The sequence below is a fragment of the Amblyomma maculatum genome, chromosome 6 (assembly GCF_055883805.1).
Source record: "Amblyomma maculatum isolate TAMU_Amacu chromosome 6, ASM5588380v1, whole genome shotgun sequence".
In the NCBI taxonomy this organism is placed as follows: domain Eukaryota; kingdom Metazoa; phylum Arthropoda; class Arachnida; order Ixodida; family Ixodidae; genus Amblyomma; species Amblyomma maculatum.
Window position 1 is genome coordinate 97,719,831 of NC_139349.1, and position 25,813 is coordinate 97,745,643.

At 45.5% G+C, this 25,813-nt stretch overlaps 2 protein-coding genes across 3 annotated transcripts in view; one reads left to right on the forward strand and one right to left on the reverse strand.

Annotated features, from left to right (window-relative positions):
- The window catches only part of LOC146186362 (uncharacterized), a 265,514-nt gene that overhangs the window by 236,308 nt on the left and 3,393 nt on the right, over positions 1 to 25,813 (reverse strand). The window contains exons 1-2 of one of the 2 annotated variants that reach the window (XM_084607138.1): positions 10,474 to 10,622; positions 4,006 to 4,282 (exon numbers count right to left, since the gene is read on the reverse strand). In XM_084607138.1, the coding sequence (XP_084463264.1) occupies positions 4,006 to 4,282; positions 10,474 to 10,482 (286 nt within the window). In that variant the 5' untranslated portion in view covers positions 10,483 to 10,622. Of the gene's footprint in view, positions 1 to 4,005; positions 4,283 to 10,473; positions 10,623 to 25,813 lie in introns of those variants that run through there. The other variant, XM_084607139.1, reaches the window with a different exon arrangement.
- On the forward strand, positions 15,726 to 20,955 carry LOC146186363 (uncharacterized). The gene is made up of 2 exons (XM_084607147.1): positions 15,726 to 15,883; positions 20,704 to 20,955. The coding sequence occupies exons 1-2, from the start codon at positions 15,872 to 15,874 to the stop codon at positions 20,935 to 20,937; spliced, it is 246 nt and encodes an 81-aa protein (XP_084463273.1). The 5' UTR covers positions 15,726 to 15,871; the 3' UTR covers positions 20,938 to 20,955.

The window sequence follows — 25,813 nt, forward strand, 5'->3', positions numbered from 1 at the left end:
GACCAGGATTTCAGCATCTCTCACCCAGAAAAAAAAAAAAGATTATATATATATATATATATATATATATATATATATATATATATATATATTCTGGCTGACGCTTTCACTGACGGGCACATTATACGGACGCGCCTCAGGAGAGCACTTTCCTTAGGATGCATTGAGTTTCATTAAGTTAGCCTCCTCGCTCCCTGACGAAAGCCAATGGCCAAATTTTATTATCTACATTCTCTTGATGTTACACCTGCCATTTTCCATTCCACAGCTCTACGTTGTACTCAGCATAAGTAGAACCTTTTTTGTTAGCTTCCACGTTTCAGCCCGTAGGTGAATTAAAGATAATAAGCGTGCGGAGTTGGTCAGAGAAATAACTCGAGTTAATACCACCTTGGTCGAAATCAAGAAGAAATGGGCATGAGCAGGGCATATACTGCAAAAAGAGGAGAATCGATCGTGGGTAAGGGTAACAAATTGAATTCCGATGAAATTAAAGCGTAGCAAGTTGGTGGCCTAAAGCTGGGTTGGCGGATGAGGTCAACAAGTTCGCAGGGGTCATGTTGATGCGGCTAGCATAGGACCGGGTTAATTGAAGTAATACTGGAGAGGTATACGCCCTGCAATGGGTATATTCCAGCTGATGATGATGATTATGATTATAGCGTTACGACATAATATATACACTAGTCATAAAAAAGATGATACTTGAAAAAAAAAGTTGATGCGAATTCCTGATATTGTAAAAATGAACTATTACACTTTTGCTTCTGAATATATCTTGATGAAATGGTGCTTTTTTTTTTCTTTCAGGAGTTATTTCTGGGTTGATTGTCTCATTAGGATTCGTTTTCTTTGACTCTTTATGTGAGTGCTTCCAATTGCGTTCATTTTTCCTTCGTACTAAATTATTGCGAACGTGCTGTGACTTTGAAGTCATATACTCGGCGGCTACTTGTTTCAATGCATATTGTTGTAAGTAACGGGCAGGACGTAGAGTCACAACTGCTCATATGGATGCCTGATGTGCCTCTCCTTAAGTTAAGCGTCAAAGAAAAGCCAAAGTATCATTTTTCTTAAGCATGAAAATAAGCGTGCTTGACACCTGTGGTTCTTAACCTTAACTGGTAATTATTTAAATTGGATAATGAAACCAGTTTGCACTCAGAACGTTATCTTATGTTAAACCGCAGTGTTCGGCCTTAGTGTAAATCAAGAACGATCTTGACGACCAGGTAGGCAGCGATGAATTCAAGACAACAAAGAAGAAAATGGTTCGCAGCCCCGAATAATCTATATTTAATCTCAAACAGTTATGCTCCTCCCACGTTCTGTTTAGTGCCTAGAATACATACAGAGTCCAACTACAACATATCAACAGATATAAAAACACAAATTAAAAGTTGCTTTCGGAGTGGACGCGGTGCTGAATTAAGCATGAAAATAAAGACAGGATAAAGAAAGTTTTGTTAGTCCCTAAAGTAAAATCCGAACGCGCGTTGCAGAAGATGTTTTCGGAGGGCAAGGCGAGCTGCAATGACCCCCAGTCATCAACCGCCTCGATTAATGTTTTCCTTTTTTTTTTCCTTGGATGGATTTTCTTCTGTTTTACCGGGTAGGCGTATGAGAAGCGTCATTTCGTCGTCTTTCATCAATACATATCCGCAAGTACAAATGCAAAAGAAAGATCCATGAACGTCACACACCCCTTGGTGGCGTTTCGAAAGTCGTTTCCATCTCAGAAGACCCATGAGTCATCTACCGAACCTCTATCATCAGGAAGCGTCGTTACTGTTTCGAAATGACAGAGGTAGCATTTTGTCGGGCCGTTCCACGGAAACAATGTGCAATATCTCGCAGGCACCTCGAAATCCACTCAGGCACACTACTTCACCATACCAACTGGTGATCCCCTCATACAGGTAATCCTAGAGCATGTAAGCTGTTAGGCAACATTCATATGAGTCACTACGCCGATAATACGTAACAGTGGAGCAGCATGCTGCCATTGTCTTACGGTTTGCACAACGGCATATCTCGCATAGAGAGTCTCAGGAAAAGCTACAAGTAAGAAAATAGACAAAAATTTATGCATGCTTTAAGGCATGTTTCTCTGCTTTTTATGCAGGTGCTAGATTTTTCAGTATTATATTACTTCAAGATATAAATGACGCGGACATTCGTATCGCTGGTTAATGGGCGTTGTAAAGCGTGTAACGTGTGGATGGTTATTTAAGTAAATCCGTGGCATTAAAAGCAGTATATTGTGGAATCTCGTTCATTCGAACTCCTCTGGCTCGTAAATTCACTTTAATTCAATTGATGTCTCTGCATTACGTATTCATTATAGGCAGTAGATAGGGCTCCTCTCAGCTCAAAGTTAGCATAATGCGAAAATTTCTGCGTTCTTTTGATTCCAAGTGATTACGATTTGGCTGTATTAGCAATACGTCTTGTTTCCTTATTATCGTTATGGTATCAATCAAGCAATCGAATTATGAACTTGGTGTAAGCAATTCTAACGGACACCTCTGCATCTACAGTCGAGCTGCATTCGTCAAGCTTGATCTCTTGTTCCTAAGTGACGAGTGGTGCGTTCATTATACCCGTGCGCGAAATGAGACTGTGAGCTGACTATTGTAACGGAAAGCAGGTGTACACTTGACGTAAAAGACAGGCGAGGCTTTGTCAACGAGAAGCGTTGCGCCGATAGCGTGCGAACCCACTTCAACGTCCTTTTCTTTCAGGCGCCACCTGAGAACACTAGGTGGCATTACTCTCCTTCCTAAAAAAAACTAAAGCAGGGACTGAGCGCGAGCGACGGGCGATGCAAGCGAAAACAAAATGATCAGAACAGGAACAAACGGAGGCGGGGTAAGGTGCCCTACACGACAACGAAACAAGCGTATAGCACACTGCACATTACCGCGTGAAATACGGTTTCATGCGGGCAACGTGCACCACCTAGGAGCGTGGTTGCCGACGCGAGGGCAGCACAGTACCTGCTGGAAGAACTTCGCATGTCACTTCAGTGACACGGTGCAGAGCTTCGTAAGGTTCAAAGTAACGCGACATCAGTTTTTCAGAGAAGTCGGACCGGCGCACCGGTGTCCACGCCTGGTGTTCTCAGGTGGCGCTATAACGGGCTCAAAATCCAACCAAAGACTGCTTAAGAGCGGTATTTCTACACCAGCCTCTAATATTCCTTAAATGATATAAGCGTACTTGTTGCTGGCACCGCAAACATTAAAAAAGAAACAGAGAAGACATACATGAACTTCGACAGGCAACATTTTGTGCTTTTAGAAGCCGAACATGTTCATCACGGCTACTGGCTATTTAAAAGCAAACTGAACTTACGCCAACTAATATTGCATTTTTGTGTGGTCGATGAGACTAACCAATTACGCTGTTCGCTTCAAACTCGTGACTGCTTACTATTTTTTTTTCACCTTTGATGTGGCGAATTTGACCTTAATCGCGATAAAATAAACAACTTCTCAGTTTTAAACTAAACTTTCGAAGCAATATGAGCCTCTTTTTCTACCGAATATATGCCAACACAGCCACAAATGGCTAGAAACAGTTTATCACTCAAAACAAAATTTGGCTATGATAGATTTCAGTGTTTCTTTTCAGAACATGGGGAAGTTAATGACTGACTGTCGCCGAGTTTAACCAGTTAAATCCAGGGGCATCAAATCTTTCATGTCCTGGTATTCTGAAAATATTAGACGTGCATTTTAAAAAAAGTAAGCTTTTCGCTGCTATTTATGTCTAGGTGTTCTCCATAACATGTATCGCTTATTTATATGCATGCATGTGGTTTGCAGGGCGAGCACCACATCAGCTAGATATCTCCACTGTCTCGTTCAGTCTCCGCAGCTCACTTTATAATGACGTGATTGCCTTACATTTGCACTCTACCTTTTTCTTGATTCCTTTGCCTACGGTGTAGATTAACAAGGCAGCGGCACGTTCCCATCGCTCGACTACTGGAACGCTTACCGAGGTTTTGCTGACCGCAGAGCTGACCGGCAGCGAGGAGACTCGACTCGGCTTCTTGCTTCTTCTGAATGGATGCCTCCTCGGCCAATATCTGGCGGCGCATGGTGACGAGGCCGCAGCGGTCGCAGGAGCAGTACCTGTGCGGGCAGATTCTCTTGTGTCCCTTGAGCATCACGCGCACGCCGTGGTTGCGACAACGAGAGCACGTTTTGCCCGATAAAGCAGCTCCAGCAGAACTCATGACCAAAATGTGTCCACCACGGCTGACTCTTATTTCCTGCATGTAAGACAATGATGCACTTCAGCCAGCAGATCTTTCATCCACGAAGTTTCCAGTTCATTAAATCACGTATTGACACCGGAAATAATAATGCCTAAAATAAAAGCCTGCGGAGTGGCATCCATGTGCTGTGCGATGTCAGTGCACGTGCAGGAAATTTCGACCCTAGGTGGTCGAAACTTCCGCAGTCCTCCACCACGGCGTCTCTCATAGCCTGAGTCGCTTTGGGACGTTAAACTCCGAAACCAATCCAACCAATCCAAACTTCTGCCAAATTAAAGGGAGCTGTAGCTTTGATTTTGCTATTGTATTATTTTGGAGCATGTTATCTCGAAATAGAACTCTCACACTGCATAAGAACCCATATAGCCATTGATGCCAAATACTCAATCGACGCATCGTCTTTGGAATAAGCAAGCAGGACGCCGCAACAGCTGCAAATTAGGCTCGCAGCGAAGCGGCGGCACTGCGGTCGTTAACCTTCGTTGGTTGCGAGGACAAGTAGAACGACGCCAGCCTGTGCCATCGATATCCCCCTCTGTACGATATTAGGCAACCTAGTAGCACGGCAAGCGCTACAAGTAAGGGAACTTCGTTACTTTGCCGAAAACAGTGCCAAATGCTTCTTATCTATTTGGCTGCCCTCCTTTTCTCGCTCTCCATATTTCCCCCCTTTTAGACATTTTCATAAAGTATAAGGTAGTTACGGCCCATTTTTCATCTTCGCGTTCACTACTTCCCTCTGATATGGAAAAGTGCGAATATATCAGGGGTCTATTTGTTATCATTATCGTCAGCCGGACTATACTCACTGCAAGGCGAAAATCGCTGCCATATTCCTCCAATCAACCGGTTATCGTGCCAGCTGCTTTCTCTTAATTCCTGCAAACTTCTTAGCCTCATCCGCTACAGTGCTAGCTGCCTTCTCTTGATTCCTGCAAACGTCTTAGCCTCATCCGCCCCCTTAACTTTCTGTTGCCCTCTGCTACGCTTTCCTTTCCTTGGAATCTAATTTTTTACCCCATGCGACCATCGGTTATCCTCTCTTCGCACTAGATACCCTTCTCATGCCCATTTCTTTTTTCTTGATTTCCTCTATACTGTCACTTACTTGATTCTCTGACTCACTCTGCACGCTTCCCATCTCTTAACATTACACCTAACTTCTTTCGTTTCATAGCCCTCTGCGTTGTGTTTCCGGACGCCTCTCATAACCTGAGTCGCTTTGGGACGTCCCACAAACCAAACCAATCCAAATCCTCTGCATTGTCCTCAACTTAAGTAGAACCCTTTTCGTTAGCCTCCAAGTTTAGCACAATTGGTGAGTACAGGTAAGATGCAACTGTTGTGCGCTTTCCTCTTTACCGGTAAGCTGCAAGCCATATTTTGCGAGAACTTCCCAAATGCGCTCAGTCCAAATCTCATTCTCCCAGTTATTTCCCTTTAATGGTCCAGATCTGCGGTTACTACCTGTACTATAAGTAGACATATTCGCCTACCACTTCCAGTGTTTCGCTACCTATTCAGAACTACTGTTCCTTCCCGAGGCTGTTCAACATTACCTTATTCTTCTACTTAATGATTTTTAAGAATGCCTTTCTACTATTCCTGCCTCGGCCATCAGTTATTCTTTGCAGTTCAGCGCCGGAGTTACTTGGTAAGGTAATTGTAGTAGCGGCGGCAGCCGAGCTGGCCGTACTCGAAGAAACAGCCGAGACCAGGTGCAGGATAAGGAATACAGTTTATTTCGTTATTTTTTTTTTTTGACGGGCTTATATAGCCAGCGCGGTTACTTATCCGCTGCTATCAATTCGCCAGTGGTGCGTCATGCACAGGCGCTATCACATTCTTGCTTCCCCCCCAAGATCATTGTCTTTAATCCTTGGCTTCGACGACGGAAATCATGAAAGGTGTACCGGTAAGGTGGTTGTCGGGTGCGCTGACTTCTGCGCAGAGGTGTTTGAGAGCCTGAACGAGTTTCGGCTTGCGCCTGAGGATCCCCGATGTCGGCAGCTGGAGGTTGTGCTTCCTACTCTTCCATTGGTGGTGGGTTCCTATTTGTAGCAACTTCAAGAAGGGGAGGTGCAGGCGTGCCCACTTCAGGGTGCACCTGCTGGCGCGCGGTGAAGCCCTCTTGATGATGTGCCATGTCATCCGTGCTGGGTATCCTCAGGGCAGGCATGTCCACCTCATGATGCACCTGTTGGGGTTCGGCGAGGGCCTCCTGATGGCGTGCGGAGTCCTTGGTCCTGGGTAATCTAGGACCCATCGCCTCGGTCTCCAACCCTGCATGTTGGAAACAACTTCGCGAACGAAAATGGTCAATATGAACATGCCGGACGACGTTCTGCGTTTCTACAAGGTAGGTCACAGGGATGATTTGCCGTACTATACGCCCTTGCGTCCGTGACACCTTCTCTTTCTTGACGGTTTTCACGTATACGAAGTCGCCCTCCCCAAATGAACAGAAAATTGATCTTCGTTGATCAAGCTGCCTTTTTACTACTTCTTGCTTTCTCTTCATGTCATCACGAAACGACGGCTTTAGTAACAAAAGCTTTGTGCACGGCGTTCGCTTTAGGAACAGTTCTGCGCGACACTTGCCTGTGACTGTGTTAGGTATTGTCTGATACGCCAGCAAGAAGTGATCCAGTCTCTTTCGCAGCGATCTGCTGTTAACTCGCTTGCTGTCGTGGAGGAGCTGCTTGCGAAGGCTCTTCTTGACCGTTTGAACTGCACTTTCGGCTGCCCCGTTGGATTCCATATAGTATATGGCGGGCTGTAGGTACAGTGGTGAGCAGCGTTATCTAGAGCGCGCCGACGCTGCTCCGCAAAGAAAGTCAGTGCCATCTAACGTTGGGCTATGGGCTTGAGTTATGCGTCCTGTACGCATGCGTGGCCAAAACAAAACAGCGCCTGCTCGTGGGTTCTCGGACTTACGTCCGCTCATGCTTGCGCTTCATGTCGCCAGGTACGCGCCTAATGACATGTAACAGAGGCCGGGAATCCAACGCGTTTCTGCGCGAATCACGAAACGGCTAGGCGAGTGCAACGGGATATCAGGTGACTGCTCGGTTCAAAATTAAATTTTGTAAGTGATAGCGGGTGATCGCGCGTTTCACACAAGCACTTGGTAAAGAATGCGAGGACTGGACACTAGTTGATTTCTTATTGTCTGTTTTCGTTCTGCGTTGCAGGCGCATTGTGTGATGACGTGTTTGCAGGCCGGATTGTCAGCTATAATGGACACAGCATTTGGCATCCGTACAGATCTAGGAACTTGACTTCCTCCACGATAAAACACAGGGGCGGCAAGTGGTGCGTATGCAGGAACGCGCGCTATCACTCGCGCTAGCTTGCCTGGCCGTCTTGTATACAACCGAGAAACACGGTGGCATCGCGACGCTCCGACGACCGTCAGAGCTTCACAAATGTAAGCAGTGCAACCCTAGCGGCACGAAAGGTACTCACAAGACGGGGGCTGGAAAAGGAAGCGATGGGCAGGCATCCGTTTGATTTGCCGCGCATGCGCATGAGACGCGCTCAAATCCAGAGCCTAATGGTAGATGTCGCTGACTTGCTCCGCAGAGCACCGCCGCTACGCTCTCGACAAGGCTGCTCACCACTGTACGTTGGATGTCACATGTATCGAGCAAGTCCTGGAATTCCTGTTATGAAAACTGTGGGCCATTATCAGAAACCAGCTGTTCAGGGAATCCGTAAGCAGCAAACAGACTTCGCAGGCACTCGATGGTTTTTTTCGGCGGTAGTTGAGGACATAGGGAACACTTCGAGCCACTTACAAAATGAGTAGACACACAGGAGAAATGTCGTTTTTGCAAACAAAAATAAAAAATCCACATCTACTCGCTGCCAGCAGCGGGCGGGAAACTGTCATGGCTCGAGTGGAGCACGGGTACCAGTAGTTTGCATTGCTTGACAAATGCTGCAGTTTTTTCGATGTCCAACTCTGACCATTTGTAAATATGTGAAAAATAACTGCGCCGAGCCCGTGCTGTGACGCATCACAGCTCATAGCCAAGGGTTGCTTTGGATCATGGTACGATAGTATCGGACTGTACGTGAGCAAGTGTTTTTGTTTTCTGAAATGCTTGAACACACTTGTCTATCCATTCCCAACGTTTTCCTTTCTTCAGAAGCTCGTACAGCGGGGCAGCAACTGTTGCCAAGTTTGGCAGGAACTTTGAGTAAAAGTTAACCATTCAAAGGAATGATTTCAGCTGAGTACTGTTGGTGGGCTCAGGTGCGTCAGTTATTGCCCTTACTTTTGACCGTAGTGGCTTTAGTCCCTCCACTGAAATTTTGTGACCCAGGTAGCTGACTTCACTGCAAAAGAACTTTCCTTTTTTCCATGCGCAGTGTCACACTGTGATCCTCTAATTGTCTCAACACATCTAGCTTTTGGCGACATTCATCGATACTCGAACCACCAATGATGAAATCATCAATGTAACATCCTACTTGGGGAATATCTTTGAGAATACCGTCCATGAGCGACTGGAATATGGCAGGAGCAGTTGCGATGCCGTAAGGCCGTCGCTGAAACTGGTAAAGACCTTGGTATGTGTTTATAGTTAAAACAGCTTTCGAGTCTTCGTCAAGTTCCACTTGCTGGTAATCGGCAGCCAGGTCTAGCACACAGAATACCCTTGAGCCTGCCAATGTTGTGAACAAATCCTCTGGCATGGCGAGAGGGGGTAATGTTCGCTCAGCAGTACGGGGTTTAATGTGACCTTCTAGTCACCACAGAGCCGTACTTTTACTCCTCTATCCTTTGATACTACTACTAAAGGTGTCGCCCAATCGCTTCTAGTGACCCGTTTTAATACGCCGGTCCGTTCCAAGAAGGCAAGTTCCTCGGTCACAGCTTGACTCAAAGCAAAATGCACTGGAAGGGCCTTACAAAACACTGGTTTACTGTTCGGCTTCAAAATAACTTGTGCCCTGTAGCCCGTAATCAGCCCCATTCGCGGCGAAAACACGGCTTTGAATTTCTTCTTTATAGCTCAAGTACGACATCATCTTGCTGCAAAGCTTTAACTTGCTGCCAGTTCAATTTAAGCTTACTCAGCCAATTGCGACGCAGTAGACACGGCAACTCATTTCCACCATCATCTACTACCAGCACAGGAATAACCTCAGTTTGATTACCGCACTCGACTCGCACGTTTGCCGATCCTACGACCGGCACCAGTTCCCCTGTGTACGTCCTTAAGGAACGGTAGCTTCCTCCACTCTCAAATGTGGAAACTCGCGCCGAAAAACCGATTTTGGCATGACGGTGACTGACGCCCCCGTGTCAATTTGCATTCTTACGGCCTATCCTTCCACCTTAACAGTGACATAGTATGCAGAAGTACCCGTCCTCAGACTCATCTACGGGACTAGCGATTGCGTTCAGTGCCTTTGTTTTGACCGCCTGCTGTCTGCACATTATTTTCAAGTGACCCTGGTCGTCGCAGATATGGCACTTGTATTTGCGATACCGGCACCTTTCGGCTGCATGCCTTTTCCCGCAACGGAAGCATTCTAGGGGTTCCGCCTTGTTTCTACCGTGTTTCTTTATCCGGCGCCCTTGGTCCAACTGACCAACTTCTAGCCTCGATTGCGTTTGCAATATTACCTTGGTGCTGTTCCAAATTTATTTGTTGAGTCTGGGTGGAGGCTAGCTCACGATGTACTGCGATTTTACACACGCCTCTTCGAATGTCAGCTTTTCAGCTGCAAAGAACTCACGCTGAGTGTCAACGCACCGTAGCCCGGCGACTAGCCTGTCTCTAAGCGCTTTGTCCAGGAATTCGCCGAACTGACAGCTTCTGGCCAGGTTTTTGAGCTAAACCGTAAATTCAGCTACCGTCTCCTGCTCGAGTTGTACTCTACGGTTAAATCTGCAACTTTCCGCGATCACGGCCTTTAGGGGACTGTAGTGGCTCTTTAGCAGGGTAGTGACCTCGTCATACGTTTTGCTGGCTGGGGACTGCGGTATCAAAAGTTTCTTCAATACTTCATACACTCGAGGGACCACGACCGTCAGAAACACAGCTAGTTTTTTGCCTTCAGCCACATCGTTTGCCTGCAGGTAAAGCTCAAATAGTTCCAGGTAGGCCTCGAAGCTTTCGCTTCCTTCGTCAAAAAAAAAAGAAAAAAAAAAAGAAAATTTTTCCCACCTTCGACATGGCAGCGTCAGGAAATCGCAGTCTTCAGTAGCAATAGTCGAAACAAGTGGACAGCCGCGCAGATCACATCCTCGTCGCCAGTAAATGTAGTAGCGGCGGCAGCCGAGCTGGCCTTACTCGAAGAAGCAGCCGAGACCAGGTGCAGGATAAGGAATGCCGTTTATTCGTTTTTTGACGCGCTTTTATAGTCAGCGCGGTTACGTATCCGCTGCTGCTATCAGTTCGCAAGTGGCGCGTCATGCACAGGCACTGTCACAGTAATGTCATCAGCGAATCGCAGATTACCGAGGTATTCTTCATCAAGCGCTATCCTTAACTGCTCCCATTCCAAATCTCTGAATAATTCCTCTAAACAAGCTGTGAATAGTAGGGGGAGGTCGTGTCGCCTTGCCTAACACCTTTCTTGATAGGAGTTTTTTTATTTTCTTTACGAAGAACTATGTTTGTTGTGAAGCTAGCATAGACATGTTCTAGTAATTTTACATACGGCTTGCCTACAACCTGATTTCGTAGTGCCTGCATGACTGGCGTGGTTTCTAATGAGTCAAATGCGTTTGCGTTTGCGGAATCAATGAATCCTATGTATAAGGGCCGGTCATATTCCAATCATTTTTCTATTACCTGGTTGATGGCATGGATATGATCGATAGTAGAATGCCATTTCTGAAAACATGCTCGATCTTTTTCTTGATTGAAGTCAAAGATTGTCCTGATTCTTTTAGCGATTACCTTCGTAAACACCTTATATGTACCTGATTAATCTGTAATTTTTCAAGTCCTTAGCGTTCCCTTTCTTATGAATAAGGATAATGTTTGCGTTTTTCCATGATTCCGGTACCATCGATGACGCCAGGCATTGTGTATGCAGGTTGGCCAGTTTTCCTAACACTATATCCCCTCGTCCTTCAGCAAAGCTGCAGTTACCTGGTCCTCCCTCACTGCTTCCCCCTTTTTATAGCTTCTAAAGCTTTCTTAACTTCGTCTTCTGTCACTGGCGGAATGCCTGAGCCCTTTTCACTACTACCAACCTCATAATTATCCACACGGCTTCGGCTACCGTATAGATGAGTCTAGAACTCCTCGGATACTTTGCTTTGACAATCTTGTCCTTATTCGTGATGACATTACGCGCCTTGTCCCTTAGCGCATACATCTGAGTTTTGTCTATGCCCAATTTCATCTTCACCACTTTAAGGCGTCCCCCGTTCTTTAGAGCATTCTCAATTTTCCTCATTTATGCTTCCTTATATAGGCCACTTTAAGCTTAGTGATTAGCTTTGGTATATCTGTCAGTTCTATCCGGTATGTTTGGCTCAAAGCTTTCAAATTTGGCGTTTCTTAGTCAACTCTTTCGTATTCTTAGACAGTTTATCGGTACCCTCTCCAAGGTTTCAACCGCCTGCTTCCACCGTTAATCAGTAATGATATCTCTAAAATTATTGTTCATTGCTTCTAGGCTGAACTCGTCACCCTCGGTTCAAGCTGAATATATTCTGTAGCGAGATCCTGAACTCTTCTGCCCTCCCCCTCATCGCTAATTCGTAATGGACTTCTTTCTTATCTTTTTATTACCTCTACACGCCGGGGTTAGAACACAGTTTGAATTTAATTTCGTTCTTAGTCTCCCCGTTAGGGCTTTTCCATGTCCACTTCCGGTTCTTCCGTTTGCTGAAGAAGGTATTAATGATTCTTAAGTTATTGCGCTCTGCAAACACAACTTGTAACTCCCCCCTGCTATTCCTAGAACCAATGCCATATTTACCCACTGCCTGGTCTACAGCCTGCTTCTTCCCTACCTTGGCAGTGAAGTCACCTATTAGTAAATTATTCTGCGTTTTTACTTTCCCCATTGCCAATTCTACATCTTCGTAGAAGCTTCCGACTGCCTGGTCATCATGATTACATGTAGGCACGCAGGCCTGTACAGCCTTCAGGTTATACCACTTATTAAGCTTAATTGCGATGCCTGCAACCTTCTCATTACTGTTATAGAATTCCTCCATATTACCAGCTATATCCTTATTGACAAGGAACCCTACTCCTCGCTCTCGTCTCCCCGGTAAACCTCGATGGCAAAATACATCAGTGTAGTATATTATTACATATGCCTCATTCGGCTTCCTAACCTCACTAAGCCCTATCACATCCCATTTAATACCCTCTAATTCCTCTAGCCGTACAGCTAAACGGGCCTCACTGGCTAGGGTTTTAGCATTAAACGTTGCTAGGGTCAGCTTCCAATGGCAGCCTGTCCAGCGGAGCGAGAAATTAGCACCCTTTGCTGCGTTGCAGGTGTGACCGTCGCCGTGGTCAGTTGCTTTGCAGCCGCTGGGGACTGAGGGCGGGTTTTCTTTTTTAGTATTCATAGGAAGTTGTCGGCAATTACTACAGCAGGATAGCCAAGTCCTGTTGTGGTGAAGCAGTACTTTTCCGGAGGTGTTCACGGGATAGGTCACACCCCAAATCTGTGTTTGCAGTTTCATCGGCATGCGATGTTTCCTTTCTTTTTTTTTTTTTAATCCGACGAGGAATTGCGCGGCACCTGGATTCGAACCACGGTCCTCTTTGCACGAGAGGCGGATGTTCTACCTCTACGACACCACTGCAGCATTATATATTGCATTCTATACGCGCCCTATTGGCTCTCAAGATGACGCACCAATTACACAGTTAGCCGCCCTTTCCCTCATCAAACAGACTGCAAGGGCGCAGAACCTTTCTTAGAAAGGTGACATTCAGACAAGGAAACATTTGGTAAACTGCTCTGCAAACCTTGCTAATAATAACTGTTGATGTGAAAGAGGTACTCGGCGTAATAATCTGACCAGTGTAACTGAACTGAACGGTAATTGTGGGAGCAACAACAACGTTATTTTGGTTGCCAGGCCTTCAAGCATTTCAAGCACCAGCTTGAAATAGTGTCTGACAGCAAGATGCATCTATGAGTATAGAGAATGAACTGAGGCGTGGTGGTGTCTCATGGCTAAATGGCCTAATTTCGTCTGGGACAGATCACAACGAACGGTTATATACATCAGAACGCAGTTGAATGACAGCTTCTGACCGCGCCCCTCTGCGTGTCACGTACAGTTTAAAGAGAGAGTTTTCTTCGCCGTTACTCATGATACCAAAAATATCAAGCAGCATCGGCTGGGAAACTTTGCACTGCAAAACAAGAAACCAGTCAAGATAAGGCCAATCACTCAGCCATTTGTACTTTTTCACGCCATTTCTGTGATCTCCTGAACTGAAAATGGGGGTTAGGAAGCATATAGCAGAGATAATTGGCTCATCATTGACTTTACTAACGCGACAGAAATACGTTGGTGCGAATCGGCTCTGGGCGTTCTCTCCTTGTCCAGTGTCCTGACAGTCAGTTTCCCTAACGAAGAGGCGTAAATACAATGAAAAAGTATGATCCCTAAAAACTGTCTGTATTAACTGGAGTATTACTTAAGTGGCTCGACTGTATCTCAATACTGGCCAGTCGCCGGGCAATGAAGCTCTACTCCAGCCGATAGCCATGCTGTATCTGTAGCCGGCCTAATTTGAAGAAGGAGAGTACCCACAATTGACTCGATACCCTGCAATTAGCATACGCTATGCACAGGCCAAATGTGGAAGGTAACAGTGCAGTGGCCACGATGCCTATCAAGCACAAGGTGTTCTTAGTTTTACCATCAGCTTTGTGGATTCGGCTACTCATATCTTAACACCCACCACCTGCAGCTGGCTAAATAGCAGACACAGCTTCAATACGCAAACACCATCTGCACCATCTGCACCAGCAGAACCAGTATCAGAATCAGGATCAGAATTGTATTTCAGCGTTGCATACACAATGCTGCGGGTGTAGACAAAAAGCCTTCTGGAGGCCTGACGGGACCTACACGGGGTACCAAGCAAGAAACTCCGCCTCAGTTTCAATTACTCATATTTGTCAATACTTCTGATCTGTCTCTTTCTCTCTATTAGTCTCTCGAATTCCATATTTTGCTTTTTCCAGATCACCATTTCAAAATGTTACTACACATATTTTCAAAATGTTGCTACACATATTTCTTTAAATATGTACGCGACGATGGGGAATAAAATATAACTTGTTTAAAATAAATTCCGCCCATCATAGTACAATTTCAGCAGGGATGCTTTGCTTGTATGCTTCCTAAATGTCTGAAATTTAGTCAGCTAGGTAATGTACGTTAATCGTTGAGCAGTGCAAACTATATCATGGCTTAAATTAAACTTAATGCTATCGGAATACGGTGATGGAAGCAGTTGGCATGTGTTTTGAACGATCTCAATTCATTTAGAGGAGGCGTGCGGGGGATAAAATATTTGACCGGTATTCGTAATTTTGAAGCAACATCATACGGCATTGAGGATTAAGATAAGAGTAGCATATAGGCTGTTCTGTGCCCAACTGGTAGACATTGATTAACATCACAGTCGACCAGACGACGAAAGCATGGATTTATTTATTTATTATTCTTTTATTTTTTGATGTAGAACTAGCGCTAAAGAGCAAAGAAAATCGCAGAGGTGACCACACATACGTCAGTAATACGTATGACCACGCGACAACTGCTCGAGAGCCCACAAAAAATGAGTTATAACCTTCAAGTTGCCCTTTGCATTGACTTGGTGGTGTTCGGTTCTCAAGCGTACAGCGACAAAGCAATTACCCAGCCATTTTCTCCTAGCCACAACAGAGTCGTAACCCGTGATTATTCCAGAGAGCATCAAGGTCATGATGGTCTACTCTGTCTGCATGTTCAGCATTCACCGTTAATCATGGCCAAAACGAACTAAAAGCTTTGAGCAATTATTATAATTGCGCCGATTAAAGGAGCATTTTTATTCTTTCTTACAGTTTCGTCAAGGGTTGTGGAAGAAGCGACAAGAAAGAAAAATGACAGCTATAGATCAGTCAGCTATCGTCAGTGAGGCATCCTGTCCGGAACATCGTGTGCATGCCTCACGCAGCATAGGGCAACAGCGTTCGGGCCGGCTCAGCACAGCACCTAATTTGGCGAATTCCGCGACGGGCTCATAATTACGCGCCAGACAGAGCGAGCAGGACCTCTTCCAAGGCAACGGTTGGAGCTGAGCCGTCATCACGTGTTGCGAAACCACGAACGATTCAGCGCTAAGGTATGATACAAGCTTTGAAAGATGAATCGATATCGTCTGCCACGCGTTTGCTTGTCAGGAGCCGGCTTTGTTAATGAGGATTACGAGCAGGGGGTAGGGCCCCTTTTGCGGAGACCTTCGAAGCTGTAGTTGAAGCAGACTCAGGATGGTATATAAATAGAATTCGGCAACCGTACTCAGTCACTGCTAGAGCTCCGGGTCTGTACAGAAGCAGCAGTCTTCTGCATTCACCGCCATGAAGTTTGCCGTAAGTATCTTCTCTCGCTCGACTTGAACGCAACGTGCGGCAGTTCTGTAGATAAAATGACAGGAAGCTCGACAATACTGTGGCGGCAGTGAAATTCCTTTTTGGCTTCAGGCTTTTGAAATTCATCTCTTTATGCTAAATAAATCAAAATGCGTCAGGAATGCAAAGAAGTAATACAACTTTCTCAATTCTCGTACAGGTTAAGCAATGTCGCTTTTAGTTATTTATTAGCCCGTTGGCATGGGCAGGGCATGTAGTGCGAATAGAGGATAATCGATGGTCGCTTAGGGTAACAAACAGGATTCCAAGAGAAGGAAAGCGTAGCAGGGGGCGGTAGAAAGTTGGGTGGGCAGATGAGGTTAATAAGTTAGCAGGGGTACAATGAACGCAGCTAGCACAGGACCGGGTTAATTGGCGGAATATGGGAGAGGCCTTCGCCCTGCAGTGGGTATAGTCAGGCTGAGGATGATGATGATGAGCCTGTTTGGAGTTTTTTTTTTTTTTTTTTCCCGATCAGCGTTGGAAGAGAATCAATCATTGGATGACGAAAATGTGATCACCTCACCACCTCGGTGTCAAGAAAAATCAAATATTCTGTCACCAAATGTCCAGAATATTGTTACGATACGGCAAGCCGATGAAAACAGGAGAACAGAGGACAGAGAGATGGTCGATGACAGTGAGATGACGTTTAATGAATATGTTGCCGGGCCTAGCGCGAGCGCTCCTGTCCGCGCCACTGCCCGCTTTTTCTTCGTTGATGTCGTCCGTAACATAACCCGGGGCCACCGAGCGATCGTCCCGATCGTGGACGAGGAAATGCACGATGTTGATGATTCCATGGCATGATGATGGGCGTGTCTAGATGCTTGAAAAAGAAGAGGAAGAAGGAAGAATAGAATGGCTTGCCGGCACGATGATTCGCGATGAACCTTGGCAGGACACTCTGGGGCCACACGTTGCCACGACTCGATGGCGGAGGCCAAGGCACGCACTGCATGGCATAGGCAGGGGAGAATGTCTTGAAGTGTAGCGGTGTCTTGGGTCGTAGGGTCCTTGGTCGGAACATCAGGTCAGTGGGGTCACATTAGGTCATTCGGATCTCTCCTTGTGTCTTGTGGTCATGTGTGGCGTCTCGGGTCAGTCTCTCCTTCGTCGTGTCTTGTGGTCGGGGCGGGGGGGGGGGGGGGGACGAGGCGGAGGAACGGCAAGGTCTTGCTGGGTCCGGCAGGCTGGGGAACAGCCATGCAGTGCCTCCTAACCTTTCGCCGACGGCGCAAGAAGTCGCAGGGCGCTGATGCTCTGGACCAGGATGGGGGGGGGGGGGGGGGGGGTGATGGTGAAGTACCCAGCACCTCCAACCAAATGTTACGATACGGCAAGCCGATGAAAACAGGAGAACAGAGGACAGAGAGATGGTCGATGACAGTGAGATGACGTTTAATGAATATGTTGCCGGGCCTAGCGCGAGCGCTCCTGTCCGCGCCACTGCCCGCTTTTTCTTCGTTGATGTCGTCCGTAACAATATAAATCAGCTGTTTCGTAATTCATCATATAAGTACTGGGAAAGCTCGCACACGGTTTATTTTGTTCTTCAGAGCGACCGCAATCTGTTTTAAATTCAGGTTTGGTTAGGTTTACGGGGTTTAACGTCTCAAAGCAACTCAGGCTATGAGATACGCTGCAGTGGAGCGCTCCGGAAATGTAGACCACCTGGGGTTCTTTAACGTGCATTCACATCGCACAGCACGCGGGCGCCTTGCTCTTCGCCTCCACCGAAAAGCGGCCACCGATGCCGGGATTCGATCTCGCATCCTTGGGAACAGTATTCGAGCACCCTAACCACTGCACCACCCCGGCGGGGCTCCCTAATTTTAGGTGCCCACAGCTGCCAGCATGCTTGAAAGCATACGATGCAAGGCCCATGATAATAAGAAGGACACTAACGACAGGAGCAAGCTTTGTGCGTACAGCCGGCGCAATCAACTAATCACCCACATAGGCAACGGTAATTTTCGTAAACAGTCTTCTTCGAGCCCAGCTGACACGTACGCTGAATTCAGCTCAAAACACGTATTCAAATGTTTCAAAAATAATTATTTTTTCCTCTCCATGTTGCCGGAAAGCTGTAGCACAGTTTTAAATGCTTTATTTTAGTCAGCCATTTCTTTATCAATGTATGTTTCTTTATGTCTAAAGCTGCTGAGTTGCTTAGTGAGTAATTAAGCACTTATTTTAATCCCACTGCTGCCTCGAGACACTGGTGGGCTTACCATAGCGTTTTTCTTTCTTTTACGATACAACGAAGATACAATAAAATGCATAGAGACAATGAAACGTTCCCGTTTTCCTTTCTAGCGTTGTACGCTGTAACGATGGAATACAGCAAAGCAGAAAAATAGGCCGAGATGCGTGGGCGATTGTATTTCCTGTTTTTTGTAGTTGTTGGAGCGATGGCCTTGGCACCGTTTCTTGACGTTAGCGCTACCGCAATTAGGAAATGAAGAAGTTCTACTGTTCGCTGAGAACTGCGATTCGTCGTGAAAAGCATTGTTAGACGGCGTTCGTTCTGTGTTGTTTTCGCATTAATAGCTTGTATTGCATATTGGTTTGCATTGTAACCAGTACAGTTCTTAGTACAGAATCAGATTACATTTGGCAGCTATCCCCTTTTCCTTATTGCTGAGAAATGAAATGAAAATTTAACTCAGAAACCTAACTCACCACCTTCTACTTCCTGCATATTCCTTCACACCTTAGTCGATATGTACACATTTGTGTCCAATGAGCATTCCCAGCATATGTCCTGCCACGGTTTGTGCCCGAGTATGCGAGATTGAATCCCGGCCACGCCGGCTGCTTTTCGACAGAAACCAAAAGCAAGGCGCCCGTGTGCTGTGCGATGCCAGGACACGTTAAAAAACTCCAGGTGGTCGAAATTTCCTGACCCCTCTATTATGGATTCGCATACACCTAGTCGCTTTGGGAAGTTAACCTTGATGAACCAAATTAAACTCATTAACAGCATTTTCTGTTAGTAAGCGAGAATGAACAATGATATACCGGGTGTCCCAGCTAACTTGAACCAAGGGGTACAAAATAATATATTTGAGCTAGGTCAGTGAAACCAATTGCATTCAACTGCCAGCCTCCTTGCGCACTACAGGCAATTTTTTGTTTTGCAATTATTTAATTAGCTAATTATGTTAATTTATCTAATTTATTAAATATCGACTTTAGACCAAACTTGTAAATTGGAAAGTTGTAGAGCACCTTCAGAAACCCCCATTTCAATTATTGCGGTAAAGAAAGTCTCACGTGTATCTTTTTTTCCGGGCTCAGAAGAAAGCCCGCGAAATACCAATAATACCACGTGACTAGTGCATTTGTGCGCCGCTGTTGTGGTGCTCTCAGTCGTGGTTCAAGTTAGCTGGGACACCCGGTATATATTTTTTTGACAAACTGAGGGCTCTTTATGCCACAGCCGACGTGCATACTTCTCAAAGTTTGCTAGCAATATTTCCCTAAACCACGAGTTTTAGAGAACGTCCTTCGGCACACTCGAGTAAACAAATTTTGTTGCCTGAAAACATCCCCTTTAGTGTAGTCCAAAGCAAAAACTTTAATTATCGCAAAAAATGGTCCGTAGTTTGCGATGGAGTGTGAGACCTCCGATAGCAGGACGAAAAGTGGAGAGAGAAATCCTCTTGGACAGGAGAGGAAAGCTGGGAGGGTGGAGAGGAAGGCAAGTTGGGACGTGACGGGATGGCGGGAGAGAGACTGCGTTCTCCAGACAGAGCGGATGGGTCAATATATTGGAGAGTGGGTAAGACGTGTATTCATATGGTTGCTGTACTGAATCGGTAGAGTATAGCGGGAGTTCGGTGCGTTGCATAGAGGATCACGCCATCGTTTAGTACGGTCTGAAACCCATCAGCGACGGTGGCTGCCCTGTCCAGGCGGGACACGCATACTCTGCTACCACTTTGACCCCGTGGGGACTTTTAAGTGGTTAGCGTTATAGGGCGTTAAAGTTTTTTTTTTTAATGTTTCTAGTGCAGTGCTCAAAATTCCAAAGACAAATGTCATCTTCTGATTCTTTATGTACTTATAGAACAAGTGCTAGTGCGCTGATGCTACAATTTCTAGCCACTCCGGCACTTTAACGTGTGGGCGTTATTCGTGTGCGGACCAGGAGTGATGGGCTCTCCTAACACCTGCTGGGTGCTTTAACAATTTGGAAGAAGCGCAAGTTCTCAAGAAAAAAGACAAACTCTGCTTGAAAGGGTTAAAACGAGGAACACTGGCCACGCGTACACTTCCTCTGTGTTCCTGGGCTGGAAAGTAGACGCGCAACCACAAAGAGAGCATTCTGGAAGGAGCAAAAAGGAAGTAGAGCTTATGCACAGCCGTCTGTAGTGTTGTTTATAACGCTATATAGCCCAAAACTCACGCGTTGTTAGCGATTGTTAGCGAAAAGGTTTGACAACACGGTAACTGAAAAGAGCGCGAAAGTTAGCCATGCATGGCCGCCACAGCGCATCCGCGTCAAACAAAGAACGCAGTGTTCATCACACGAAGACGGTGCAGACATTAGGAGCCGAGAACTATAGCGTTGCTGCTACTAGTGCAATGAACTTAGCTGTTAACTTAGCTTTGCTGTGCAAACACAGGTCTTAACATGTAACATATGCTTACGCACTTCGTTATGCATTCAAAATAAAATAATGTAAAACATTCTACACCGGCACCTTTTCAACACCAAACCTTAAGGGGAAGTTACGTCAGAAGTAAAATTTTTCGTCGGTATTTTTGTGCAGGCCCTTCTGATCACCATGTGCCTGCTGGTTGCTGCGGCATCGGCCACCTTCGTGCTTGGCTACGGCCTCAGCGGATACGGGGGAGTCGGATTCGGTGGACTCGGTTACGGCCTTGGATCGTATGGCAGCTACGGCGGCTACGGTGGCTATGGCGGTTACGGAGGCTACCCCAGCTATGCGGTCTACCCAGCATACGGAGGCTACCGGCGATATGGATACGGATACTATGGCTAAATAAACGATCCCATGAAATCTGAGTGTATTTTGCGCACCAAAGAGTTAGAGAGTGAGTTCGTACTGATTGCAGTGGCTGCAGTAATAAGTAAATAGGAGCAGTTAAGTAATGCCACAGTTAAACATACTTATGCAATGTGCATGTAATTCTGGGATCTGTAATTAACACTCTGAAGTGAAATATATGTTGGTCCTTTGGCATGTTCCTGTCTACAACAGGATAATAGGTGGAATGAGGTTATCTCCAACTTGGGTGTAGTATTCACCTGGGGAGGCAATCAGCTAGGCCGTGTGCGCGATTTTTACAAACTACTCAGCATGTTCGTACAAGATAGTGCAAAATTCACTCAGACGTTCACACGCGAGGCAATTCGAAATTTTATCTGTCGGCATTTGCATTCTCGGCAGCTATGACATATTGGTAGACAGCGGACTACCTACTGGACGTGCAAAAAAAAAAAGAAAAACGTGGATGTCATAAGTGCAAACAAGTACACGACCGGGCCTGTGAATGAGATGCGCCGGCTCTTTTGCTTCCACAACACTGAACAGATGTATCAACCAACCAGGCTGAAAGTTTGTGCGCATGGCCTACCGCTGTGGGTCTTGATCCCCGCAGCGTTGTTATTAAGGGTTGCCTGTTTGCGAAGGTCAGGTGACAGCAGTATGGCAGAAACTTAATTCCCCTATAGCCCATTGCTACGGCTTGATCAGACACTTAATTTACTCCATCGTGTGATTGCTCTGAGGTTGTTATTCATGTTAACATTCAGAGGTATTCATTCTGACAGCGTTCATCCATGTGTTCACCAACAATGGCCGGTGATCACTTGGGCAGTGGCAATCACGCTGAGATCGAACTGCAAATGGTGTTGCGCCACGTCAAGTACACGCTAAATTCTTTCGTCGTGCGGCTAGTGCAAACTAAAGGCCCGAAATTTTAACAACAAATACAAACAAAAACCAGCGGCATGGCCCCCCCCCCCCCCCTTATTTTTTTGTAATAGCGACAGAGCGAAATAAAAAGAATTACACGACACAGTGGAGCAGGCATTTCGAACTTGGCGCCACTGCTGCTGCATCACGTTATCCGAGAAGTTTAGATTTCGTACATAAAAGTTTTCGGATTTTATTGCGTTGCAGGGCTCTAGAAAATGAGTTTTTTTTTTTTGTCATTTCAAAAGCTCATATGATGTTACGTTTTCACAGCTGCCATCTTCATCTATGGACTAAACGCCGAATTGCTATAATTACAAAGCAAACTAGTGCGTTTATTTAATTAACTGTATAATTTAATGACTTTTGCCGCAAATTGTGTCTGCCGTAGCAGAAAGTTTGTTCCTGCAAATATTGTCTTACTATTTTGAATCCTTTAGTTTTGTGAAACGTTACTTAGTCTTAGTGCGCGGTAGAAGTAGGCGGTAGGATAGTTAGAGAGGATACCGGTAAGCTGTCTAAGGAGACGAAAGATTTGATTAAGAAACGCCAGAGTATGAAAGCTTCCAATCCAACAGACCAGATCGAATTGGCCGAGATATCAAAGCTAATCAATAAGCGCAAGGTGGCCGATATAAGGAAGTATAACATGGAGAAAATTGAGCATGCTGTAAAGAACGGGGGAAGCCTTAAAGCGGTAAAGAAGAAATTGGGCATAGGCAAAAACCAGATGTATGCGATAAGGGACAAAGCAGGCAACGTCATCACTAATATGGACAAGATAGTCAAAATAGCCGAGGAGTTCTATACAGATCTCTACAGTAGCCAAAGTAGTCAGGACCGTAATGAGATTGGCGGTAGGGAAAAACAGTCAGACGTTCCACCAATGACGAAGGACGAGGTCAAGAAAGCACTAGAAACTATGAAAAGGGGGAAATCAGCTGGAGAGGATCAGATAACTACAGATTTGCTGAAGGACGGGGGGGGATATCGTGCTAGAAAAACTGGCCACCCTGTATACGCAGTGCCTGGTGTCATCGACGGTACCGGAACCATGGAAGAATGCAAACATTATCCTCATTCACAAGAAAGGTGACTCTAAGGACCTTAAAAATTACAGACCAATCAGCTTACTGTCTGTTACGTATAAGGTATTTACTAAGGTAATCGCTAATAGAATCAGGACAACCTTAGACTGCAATCAAGCAAAGGATCAAGCAGGGTTTCGGAAACGGTGCTCTACTATCGATCATATCCATACCATCAATCAGGTGATAGAAAAATGCTCGGAATATAACCAGCCCTTATATATAGCATTCATTGATTACGAAAAAGCATTTGACTCAGTTGAAACCTCGGCGGTGATGCAGGCATTGAGAAATCAGGGGGTAGACGAGCCGTACGTGAAAGTGCTGGAAGATATATATAGTGGCTGCACAGCAACCACAGTTCTGCATAAAGAAAGTAACAAAATTCCCATAAAGAAAGGTGTTAGGCAAGGAGACACAATCTCCGCAGTACTATGCACAGCTTGTTTAGAGGAAGTATTCAGAGACTTGGAATGGGAGCAGTTAGGGATAAGGGTAGATGGAGAATACCTCAGTAATCTGCGATTTGCTGATGACATTGCCTTGCTAAGCAACTCGGGGGAGGAACTGCAAATAATGATTGATGACCTAGACAGAAAAAGTAGAAGGGTAGGCTTGAAAATCAATATGCAGAAGACAAAGGTAATGTTCAACAGCCTCGGGAAGGAACAGCAGTTTACATTAGGTAGCGAAATACTGGAAGTAGTAGGCGAATATGTCTACTTAGGACAGGTAGTAACCGCAGATCCGGACCATGAAAAGGAAATAACAAGAAGAATAAGATTGGGATGGAGCGCATTTGGCAAGCACTCGCAGATTATGACCAGCAGCTTACCGGTATCGCTCAAGAGGAAAGTATACAACAGTTGAATCTTGCCTGTACTTACCTATGGGGCTGAAACGTGGAGGCTAACCAAGAGAGTTCTACTTAAGTTGAGGACAACCCAGAGGTCTATGGAACGAAAAATGGTAGGGGTAACATTAAGAGATAGAAAGCGTGCAGAGTGGGTCAGAGAAATAACTCAAGTTACCGACATTCTAGTGGAAATTAAGAAGGAGAAATGGACATGGGCAGGACATGTAGTGCGAAGAGAAGATAACCGATGGTCGCTGAGGGTAACAAACTGGATTCCAAGGGAAGGAAAGCGTAGCAGGGGGCGGCAGAAAGTTAGGTGGGCGGATGAGATTAAGAAGTTCGCAGGGGTCAAGTGGATGCAGCTAGCACAGAACCGGGTTAAGTGGAGAAATATGGGAGAGGCCTTCGCCCTGCAATGGGTATAATCAGGCTGATGATGATGATGATGATGACTTAGTCTTCACTAAAACAAGCAATATATATGCTGTCCCCGCTAGCGTAGTGTTTCGCCTTTAATTTGTTTGTGTCTTTCATGTTCTGATACTACTAGCACAGATAGCACTGTTGATTACAGGATTGCGCTCAAGTCTGCTTAAAAGCAAAAATAGTGAAAACTACTTTACAGAACTGTTTTCACTAAGTGCATCGTCATTGCCATACCTACTATCATCATTATCATCATCACCACCGCTTCTATGATCATTATCAATTAAATAATCGTAGTTTTCATCGCTACTATTACCTCACGCTAGTCAAGGAGAATTACAATTTGTTTCTCACAAATTTCTGCCATGGTTCTTTGTTGTTGTCTGCAGCTAGTCATATGGACATGATAGGTTCGCATCATGTCCGTTGTATCAGAGGCCGCAGTATTGAAACACATATTCATACTGCACGTTCAGTATTGGAAACAGTATCAGATGAGACGAGTCAAGTAGCTCTGATTCAAATTGACCTGGTGAAGGCGTTTGATAAAGTCCGGTACGATTTCTTGTTCGCGGTCATGGGGTATGCAAATATTGGTGAAGGTTTACTCAAGGGCATAAGGCAGTGCTATAAGAACTCCTATAGAAGGCTAATTGCTAACCAGGAGCTAATGAAACCAATACCACAGGAATCATCTGTTCGTCAAGGATGTCCACTGTCTTCTTTGTTGTTTGTCCCGCATCTGGAACCCCTCTGTCTCAGTATAAGTAACAGCGCAGCTATGCGTGGTTTCTCTCTGGCTCAATTTGAAGTTAAAATTTTAACCTACGCTGATGATATCGCCCTCTTTTGTTCTGACAAAAAGAGTGTAATTGAGGCTTTGCACTTGACTAAACAGATCTACGATGCATCAACCGCGGATCCTAATTTAGATACATCCAAAGGCGACAGGCGACACTCCGCGAAGCTATAGACAGCAATAAACGTTTTTGTATAAATAGAGGTACCAATCTAAAAAGAATGTTTTCACAATTACCAATAACACCGCAAATAGCTTGATGCCAGACGTTTGCGTCGATTGCCACTCCGCGTCGTCTAGTCTGTAGTTCCCTACTCTTTTAGAGGTTTGTGAAATCTCTGCTCCACGCTATTGACATTTATGTCCCTCGTACTACTCGCGAAGCCTATGTAAAGACTTTCAGACCAAATAATCTCAGCAAACCAGCATGCCAACTGCATCAGGTCAACGCTCCTCCTCTTCTACAAATTGCTCACAAGCGTGGAAGAGTGTGCCTGGTCGTCTCTCTATTTAAAATCATACCCAAAGGTAAGCTTTTTGCGTACCTATCGAAGCGTTACATCGCTAGCTTCCCTGATCAACCTCCTAGCTCATTTTGTCGTGATTTCGATGAAGGAAAGCAATTCTACGAGGAGAGTATCAGCTCCGCACCGTAAAGATCGGTGCTGTGTTTGCAACGAATCCTGCCATTTTCACGCGACAAGAGCTTCCATTAGTCTAATAAATTTCTATTTCCATTCATCATATATCGACACCAGGTGTTTATTTGCC